The 10,163-nt window shown below is 38.0% G+C and overlaps 1 protein-coding gene across 1 annotated transcript; it reads left to right on the forward strand.

Moving 5' to 3' along the window:
* The first annotated feature begins 2,885 nt into the window (after positions 1-2,885).
* LOC105692937 lies at positions 2,886-3,943 on the forward strand. Its single transcript, XM_048659010.1, has 3 exons — positions 2,886-2,971; positions 3,186-3,537; positions 3,914-3,943. Exons 1-3 carry the CDS (start codon positions 2,886-2,888, stop codon positions 3,941-3,943), a joined length of 468 nt encoding a protein of 155 aa, XP_048514967.1.
* Positions 3,944-10,163: the final 6,220 nt, after the last annotated feature.

Below are 10,163 nucleotides of genomic sequence, written 5' to 3' on the forward strand. Positions count from 1 at the left end.
CCGTAAAAATCATGATAGAACCTCCGTTCAAAAACGCGAATCAATGATTCGAATTTAATAAGAATTTTCCATTTCGGAGTTGGTAAAAATCCAGTCTGTTCATTAAATAATGGTAACCTTTGAAAAACGAATAATTTCTCGAAGATGGTCATAAAACTCAAGTGTTGTACCCCATAAGACTAGACTAAAACAAACAGGCCCAAGTGGGAGAAAAACCCAACCAATGGGATATTTTAAACATTTTGGAAAAAATAGATAATCACACACGATTGGAAGAACCCCGAAAAGAAAATTCTAACCAATCATAGAAATTTACAAAACACCGCCCCCAAAATCTCGCTATAAAAACCACGACTCTCAGTTCAGAGCTCAATCATAGTATAATAGTGTAGTATAACATATTATAATATAGTATAGTACATAATGTAGTTAATAGTCATAGCATAGGCAGTAGTCGTCAGTAGTCATAGTCATAGTTACATAGTTACACAGTCTAAATCTTAGTTCAGTCTTAGAAAAACATTCATATTCAAAAATCCAGAAAGTTCAGTTCGAGAAGAGTTCAAGAAAAGGTTCAGTCAAGTCCAGTCAGTCCCTGACGAATTCCAAAAATTCATTGTCAGTTCGTCGATCCAACTCAGTCCAAGCAAGGTCTTGTTATTTTCATACATTCTCGTCTAATTCCAAATTCTTATTTTCCAAATTCGCAACACTCCCGACTCTAACTTGAGTTTTCTGATCATCAGTTAGCTAGTATTCTTATATTTATAAATTTTGTATTTTATATTTTATTTTAGAAATATAATCATTCATTCATTCAAATTTCGCCCTTATTTCAATTAACTAATTCTTCAAATTTTGCCAATTTCAAAACTCTTAAAAGGTAAAAGGTATCTGTGAAAGCAAACTCGCTCACCAAAGCTGTAGTTGTGTTCCTTATTGACTTTTTTCCTTTGAATTATACGACCGTTGAGAAACTCGCTCACCATAGCTGTAGTTATCTCAAGGGTCAAGTAATTCGTACGAGTTAGTTATTTCAGAAATCTATAAGACGAGTATATTAATAATCTCTAATGAGGAGAAGAGCAGGACGCAGGGTCCAGCTTCGTCGCCTCCAAAAACAACTCCAACAATCGGTTTCCATTCCGGAAAGCGAAATCCCACAGTTTATTTTAGAGCATTACGTTAATTCAGAAAACTTGTATTCTTCACCTCATACCCCTGCAATTCCCAAGTCTTCTAATTCCTCATCTCCCTTCAACTCTTACCCCCAACCCATTCCGATAGAATTCAAGCCTAAATATCCTAACTATAAAACAATCGATAAAACTGCCCCAAGAAGGTTAGCATACAAAATTAAAGCACTCTTCGAATAAGAAAATCCTTCGCGAATCCAACTCACCCTAACCTCACCATTATTATTATTAACCACCCCTATTTCCTTCCTTCGTACTGGTCTCGAGTCCCAGGTGAAAAGTGCTCGCACTTGGACCCAAAAAATCGAGACAAACTCCTGTTGCGAACGATCTCTTCCAACCAACCACGATCGGACGTAACAACATCTACAAAGGTCACGATGTAGCTGCTATAACAGTTGGCGGAAATCCTCAAGGAAATACAGTGATCCACCACGATGAGATTTTAAATTTCATAGAAACACTTTATGTTGAACCTGTTGGAGCGAGTTGGCGAATTTTAGAAAACAGTTTGCAGGACAAAAGTCATGCTATCACACGTTTACCCGTTCACTAACAAAAAGCGTAGTTTTCACGGATCACAATGAAGAGGAAACGTTAAGATCAAGTTTGGAAAAAACCGGCATGTTATTGGATTACTTGACGTTAAACGCACGTGACCCGCAGGCTAGGCAGTATCACTAATCTGAGATTCCGTTCCATCATATGTACAAAAAATACAAAATTATCGGAAATACTGTCTATAGATGGGAAAAACAAAAGGCTCAATTCAATTGTATTGGTCGTATGAATGATTTCATCTGAGATTACTGCTACTGACAGTCAAGGGTGCAAAAAATTATATAGATTCGAAAACAGTTAATGAAAATGTTCATCAGACATTCACAGCTACGAGCTCGAGGTTTAATCGGAGATGACAAAGAGTGAAAACGCACGATGGACGAAGTTACAACTTGGATGATGCTACGAAAACTTAAAAGGCTGTTCGTTAGAATACTTATCCACTGTCGACCAGTTCACCCAAGAGATTTTTGGGAAAAACTCAAAGATGAAATGTCCGAGGATTATTCACGCAGGGAGGGATTGTCGCGTGGCCGAGCACGAGCCTATGCACAATTCAGTGAAATGTTGAATGCAGAGGGTCTGAGTCTTGCTGATTTTTCGGAAATGGAATGAAGAATAATTACTGTAGAATCGAATAATAAATCACTTGAGGAGTCATCTACAATCGGAGTGCGACACTATGAAAAATTAAATTCTGAACGAAAAAAAATTGTTGACGCCGTTTCGGATTCGATTAATACAGCCGAACTCACCGGCGGCGTTTGCTTCTACATCAATGGCCCAGGTGGCTCTGGTGGAACTTACATTTAAAAAACTACATGGCATTTATTGAAAGCAAAAGGAAAAAGAGTGATTACAATGGCATTTACTGGAATCGCAGCTATTCTACACAACTATTACTAATAAAAGTGGAAGGTACACGCAGTAAAACAGTTAACTCATCTATCAAATTCAGTAATTTATGGAAATCCTTCAAAAAGTTCAAATTAACGCAAAACATGAGAACTTTATCTAATGAAGTTGAATTTTCAAAATTTTTACTAGACCTTGGCGATGGAAAATCAAATGACAATAAGGTATTTTATTCAATTTCCAGAACATTGTATAGCATCTCCACATTCTAAGATGGTACAAAGTTTACACGGAAAATACATCAGGGACTATTTGAAAAAGCAGCGAATTGTGCAATACTATCAGCTTGAAATGCTGATGTAAAAGAAATCAATCAGCAAGTGGTAGAATTACTCGATCGCAAAGATGAAAAAATGTATACAAGCATCAATAGCATCGACAAAACTAATGACAAGAATAGTATATGTGAACAATTCTACCAGAGTACTTGGACAGTTTGTCACCGCCGTCCTTACCACCACATGAAGTGCGATGAGGAAAAAATTCTGTAGTGATGCTCATTCGAAATTTAAGTGTGAACGAAGGCTTTTGCAATAGCACCAGATTAATTGCGATTGAACTCAGGAATCATTTTCCGGAATGTGAGATTCTTACAAGTGATAATGCCAGGGAAATAGTATTTCTGAATCGAATTACGCTTTATTGCGATGACATTCATCTTTTTACGTTCAAAAGAAGGCAATTTTTAATCAAACTGGCATTTGCAATGACGATAAATAAATATCAAGGACAACCTTTAGAAAAAATTGGTATCGACCTTAGAAAAGATGTTTCCAATCATGGACAATTATACGTAGTGCGTTCAAGAGTACGATCAAAAAACTCATTGAAAATATTTTTATCAAATCAGAAAACCGACAGGAAGGTAAAAAATCACGTATACACAGATTTGTATAATTGATGAATTCGACAAAATTCATTCACGTGTACATTATACCAGACAGTCGTGAGAATAGATCATATATTTTATTCAATTATTCTAAAAGATCATAAAAAACGGCCGTGCTACAATTAATAACAGAATATTCAACTTGCCCTGCACTTTAATGCACCAGTCGAGTGTAACTTTCATTTTTATTATTTACATCGCATTAGTGTGGCTCTAATGTTTAGCTTGAGAACGTTCGAGTACATAGTCTACTAATAATACGCGAATATGAAGATAGATACCCAGATAGCAACAAGACGTCTCAAAAACATGTTTTTGACGTCTTTATATTGATAAGACAATTTTAAACTAGGTCATAGTGTCGTCGAACAGACACATTTAAGACGTCAAAAAGCAGTCTTATGTCTCGAACCACGACGACAAAAGAACGTCACCTTCCCAGCCAGTTAGAGACGACTTTCAGGAGACGTCCGAACGGCGGCTTTGTAATGACGTCCGGGTGTAATGAGCGGACCGACCGGGCACGCAAACAAAAAAAAAATACGATATTGGTCTTTTTTCAATTTTATTTTCAAGATTAAGTGAGGTAAATATATTATAAAGGTGATAAACGTCGGTGAACATACAAAAAAATACCAAATTGGTAATTAAAAACAAAAAAATCTCAATACTAGGTGAGGTAAGTACACATATCCTTGTTAGGGTGGGCCAAAATATAAGACCATTTTTTTTTTCTCTGTGGCTAACGAAGATTTTTCCGGGCGTACCTAACACGGTCTCCAGCGTGTCGTAGCCACTCTTTTGCCGTAGTATGTAGATCCGTGATTGTGGTAGTATCCCTCTTGTTTTTCAATATGGTGTCTAAAATCGCATAATATCAAGTATTGAACGTTTTCGGCATTAATAATCACAAAACTATCCTACTGACATTAGTTGGTACTATTGTATAGGTACGCCCAGTTTGATTGATCATGTTCCTTCCTGCAGCTAACAGTAGATCTCGATGATTTTTTTTCACGAATCATACCAATCTAAATACTTTGTCCAACTACACCTCGGCTGCACAGAGAAACGTAATCAATTTCACCAGGCGTGCGTACACACCTATCATAAGGTGGACGAGCATTGTATTTCGTAGTTTCACTGTTCGTTTTTGTCCTGTCCAGGTGAATTGCTGAGCACACTCGTCAGTCATCACGTAGCTGAAAGCGTTACGAACGAATTTGGGTCCGGTGTGACCTCCAATGACAGCAACAGCTCTACACTGGAGAAAGGTAAACCAATGTATAGTGAAGAATTAATGAAGCCTATGGTATACATATGCTGTATTATATTTCAGGAATGTCCTATATGGTTCAAATAGGCCCGAAGATTCTACATACATATTGCATTTGCAGTCTGTCATTGCTGTGGAGATCTTTCTCAAATTTTCGGACTGCTTGTGACGATGATAATGGAAATTTAGGTAACATAGATTCTTCACTGTCAATTTGATGAATTGTGGTAGACCTGTTCTCGACTAGATTCACAAGGTGGTTCAGTTTAGACATGACTGCCTTGAAGCATGACTCTGAAAGAGATATATACCATCAAACATTATAAGATTAACAACAATTGTACAACCAATTAGCAAAGCATACTTACTACAACAGTTATTATGTTTTTCAGCAGCTGGTTGCTGCAATGGCCGTGCAACAGTGACTGAACGGAGACTTATTCGAGAATCTATATGTTCGAGTAACGGAGTCGAGGTTGATGTGGGAGATACTTGAAATATACTCTGATCAGAAGACTCTTCAGAACTGTTTCAATGAGAGTCCACGTGTTTGGTACCCTTTGTACACTCTCTTCGGACTATTGAAAATCAAGAAAAATTAAGTATTAAAGAACTTTAGAAGTTATCGAACCATTAGCTAAAATCATACCTTGTTCTTAACATAACAGTGTCTGAAATTTATGCTATCAATATTAATTATAAAAATTATGGAACCTCAGCCTTTAAATTATGGAAATTATGGAACCTGGAATAGACTTCGAAATATGTTTGGTGATGAGCGCATTTTCTTTAGATTGTTCCTTAGATACTTTCGAGGTGCTTGATTCACATTGTGGCGATTTTCTTGTATTGGATATGACAGCTGCTGTTTGAGAAGGATCACCGCCAACAAAGGAGTCGTCAAAATTAGTTGAATCGGAGTCGTTATTATCTATGATGCAATTTTCTTTGTTGGATATGTGAGAATCGTTCGTCATTTGTTTTTTCTCAGCTTGTACTTTTGACTGGTAATAACCACTCTGTTTGCAGCGATCTGAAAATATTATGAGCATGAAGGTTGGTTAATTATGGAAATTGATTTTTTTAAGCAACTGATGCATTGAGGCTTATTCTACTTATTTTAAGAGTTCATTCACTCGTTCATTTGGAGGAGCATGAAAACTCACCATTTAAATTACCTTCGGTTGAATCATCAAATGATCTCTTGCACGTGCGTTCAGCAACAATTTTTGGTTTACGGTTCGTCAGTTTTGTGAAAGCTAGTAGAGAAGGCGATGGTGGATGCAAGTAAGAATCTGAGGGACTGCCGGAGATCAAGGAAGCTTCAAAGGGATTGTTTTCACTGTCCTGTTCTTCATTGTAATTCGCGGGTGGTGGTTCTATGAGTGTGTGTTTTGACCCAGACTTAGAAGTGTCTTTTTTGTCTTTGGAATGTCCTACAACATGATGTTGTACAGGTTGTCATTTTCGTATATTGGCGGATTGAAGTCATCGTCATGGAGCTAACACCTACTTCCAAGTACTCAAGTTAAGTATCTTGATATAGTATACGTTTTTCACAACTATTGCTATATCAACAATAACAGACCGCTTGTGAATCTAATCTAGGAAGGGAAATAGATATAAATCGACCACCTTTATCATGCCAGGAGACTTCGAATTGGCAGGGTTTTTTGATTAGTCGCTTGTGACTTTCCTGAGTTTCGGGTCCATGTAGAATGGATTCTGCATCATCCGAAGTTGCCATATACATGCTGACTCGTTCAATTTCCATTGCCGTTTCAAGTGTCTCTTAGAAATAAATATCAGGATTGAATTTTTTGTTCAACATGAGTATTCAATTTCGGTTTTTCAAATTTCCAAATATAGAGATTGCATTAGAAATAAATGAAAATGGGATGGAATGGTTTGCAGCAAACCTCTAATAACACAAACTAATAAGAACCTGCAATAACTCACGGTATGGGCCCAAGATTTTTTTGTATGTGTCCTCTGTCCACGATGCTTCAGGTTTTACATTATGCATCGTAGCAGTTTTGATTTTGACATTCTTAGGGGGCCATACAAATTTTTTTTGGCATGTGTTAACCCAGGCTTGTGGTATAATGGAGCAGAAGTCTCCGAAGTAGATTACGTAGAACATCTGTAAGAGATGTAGATAATTAGTGGAAATGAATCATACTTGTGACCCTGGCTTGTAATTTCATTGGACGTAATATTAAGCTATCGAGTTCGCTCATATCCAAAGATAATCGACACTGTTGAGTACACAATGACAGAAAGCTCTTCGAATGAGTAAGCACTCATTGTCAGTAACTGCTGCTAACCCTACCTACACACGCACTATCAATGATACATACACATGCATATCAAAAATTTTCATGATGAAGAAGAGGCATCACATATAATAATCCATCAGAAAGAAGCATCACAGCCTTATTGTCGATACTGTCCAGGGTGAAAATCTTGAGTGATGACAAGTTCTTGTTATCAACGATGTGCATTTTCGTTTTTTTTGAATCACAAGGATAATTCGTGATTGCTGAGGTAGTCTCAAACGTCCTTCCAATCACAATAGGTACACGCTCATTATAACCAATGTACTCAACCAGAACAATACTGGCATCTTTCATAAAACAACGATTGTCCGGTGCTCTTTTAGTTAGTACAAAATTAGTAAACTGTAATGTAGTGTGCGCTTTATGGCACCCCAATGGAAGTTTTTCTTTGCTCGGGTATGACATAACTGGATGCTTTAGTGATTTTTTATTTAAGGCATATGGTAATGAAGCTGCTTCGGTGATGCGACGATGGAGTTGCGGCAAGGGATCTGCAGCCTTTCTGAGTTTTTTTTTCAGCTTCTGCATGAAATTCTCAAATGGAAAGGTACTGAATTTGTCCAGGCATCCGAACCTTTTGACGTCTTCGTTTAGATGGATAACATTATGAATATTGTACGAAATATTCTCTACTCCATATAAACGTGGAAATTCTTTGACGAACCAAATTTAAAGATTTTTTGCATAAGAGTTGTTGTTAATACCTTCATCCTAATCCTAATCATCCTAATCCAATCGAAAACTTGGCACAATTGCGAGAGGTTGTGGTAAATGCCTGGAACACTATCCCACAGGCACAAATTCGACGGTGCATTAATATGCGTGTGCGACTCAAAGCAGTCATTCGAAATCGAGGAGGTAACACACGATTTTGAAGTACAGATGAGGTGACCGTACATGAACGTGAGAGGCAAGGGGACTCACGAAAAACAAGCACCCCGAAGGGATCAAATCCCCGCCACGTCCACGTCGTTGATCTTGGGTAACGCCAAAAGCGGGGGCACAACCGCAAACATAAGGTTGAAAAATTTAAAAAATTGACAATTTGAATTTTCCATGATCAAAAAAATGAATAATTCGATTGCAACACCTCGTTGCTGATAAAATCCTGTTCAAAATGCTCCGCGGAGAGTCGGTCTACGACGATTTGGTCAGAAGATATGGCAGAGTTAAGATTTCGTGAAGTTATCTGCTTCAAACTCACGTAGCTCCGTCAAGAAAGGTCGTAATGGAGTGAACAGGGCAGCATTTTTGAGAGAAAGGGTTGAAGTTTCGTAAAAAATTGGTCAATTTTAATTTCCGATCGATTTGAGTACAGTTTCGGGGGGTGCGTTTTAACTCGATTTTAGACACATTCGATATGACGTAATTCTTGGTGAAAGTGATTAAAAAATCTTCGAAAATTAAAAATGAGTAAAACCTGCGGATGTCACGTAAAGAATATGAGATCAGATTCAAAATGGTGTCCCGAAAATCGTTTTACGATGAGTTGGTCAGAAGTTGACGCGGTTCAAAGATTTTTTGGAGTTTTTTACTTCAAACACGACTAGCTCGGCGGGAAAAAATCGTAGGGAAACCGCAAAAAAACCATTTCAAAGGTGAGAAAATTTCCTATCTTTCAGGCGAAATCAATTTTCGAGAAAAAAAATCCTGCTCTCCGTACATTCGATTCAAGTTTGCATCAAACAAAGAATTTACGCACTGTTCGTTTGAAAGTAGCGCTTCTATGAAACGCGACATGGAAACGGATATCCGCTTCATGGAGCTTGTAGATGACATTGCAAGCTTCAATTTGAATGCCTGTTCGTCCCTGTAAGAGCTTCTGGTTCAAAGATACAGCCGTTTAAAAATTCTCTATTTTTCGCTCAGAGGTTGGGTGTTGCTTTAATTGTTTTGAGGAGTGTATTAAAATGTAAAACATTGTCTACTGGGAGAAATTTATGCACAAGAGTAGGGCCCAAATATAACATAAATAGACGGAATTCAGTAGCCTTCCATCTGTGTACTTCATCAACGCTTCTAGATTTTCTTGCAAATTCCTTTGGTATCCATTTTGAAAGTTCGATTAGGTTATTTGAAAATTCTTTGATGTCACGAGCCTGTAACCGTGTACTTTGATGTCCTTGTAGCCACAACAACAGTAATTTTTTCATGACGCCTAAGCACAACAGGTGCAAGTAATCTAGAGGGAACTGAGCAACCATATCTAGAGACGTTATTTCTTCAAAAAGGGAATCTCCTACGGGATGATCTTCATCCTCTCAGCACCTGAAGCTCTCGTTGGTTCGTAAGCGAGCTTCCCGTCCAAGAAATAGCATTCGATTATGCAAATAATCACCCTCTTCAAAACATTTACCGCAACCATGATCCCCGTTATGAGATTTTGTACAGGTCACAAAACTACGAGCAGGACTGTCACAGATTATTGCTCTCAAAGTCACGGTGTAATGTTTACCTTCATGATAGAAGCCTTCGTTGTGTACATGATGATATTCATTTATGAATGGCATGAGGAATTCCCGAAGAGAAAAAGCTTTTCTGTTTCCATGATGGGCACCAATTAGAAAGGGTTGGTTGAATAATGTGTGGTGAATTCTTCCCAGAATGGGCCATAACTGGCTCTTTGAACTCTTGGACAAGGGTAATCCGTCAATATTCAAATCAATGAGTATATCTCTTGATTTGGAGATCAAATGAGTGCCGAAGTTGCTCAACTATTGCCTGCTGTAAACCATAGTGGAAATAATGGCCGCATGTGCACTGAGTAATAGCAGTTTTCAACGGTGTTTGCAAGAGGGCAAGGGGTGATTCACAAGGAAAAATCGCGTACACCACATCGCCTTCTTGCAAAAATCTCCTCCATCTCCCCACATTTCCCAACATCTCCCCACATTCTCCTCCATCTCACTACATCTCCCAACATCTCCCAACATTCTCCTCCATCTCACCACATCTCCCAACATCTCCCCACAGTCTTTACTTCATTT

This window comes from Athalia rosae, chromosome 7 (genome assembly GCF_917208135.1).
Source record: "Athalia rosae chromosome 7, iyAthRosa1.1, whole genome shotgun sequence".
In the NCBI taxonomy this organism is placed as follows: Eukaryota; Metazoa; Arthropoda; class Insecta; order Hymenoptera; family Athaliidae; genus Athalia; species Athalia rosae.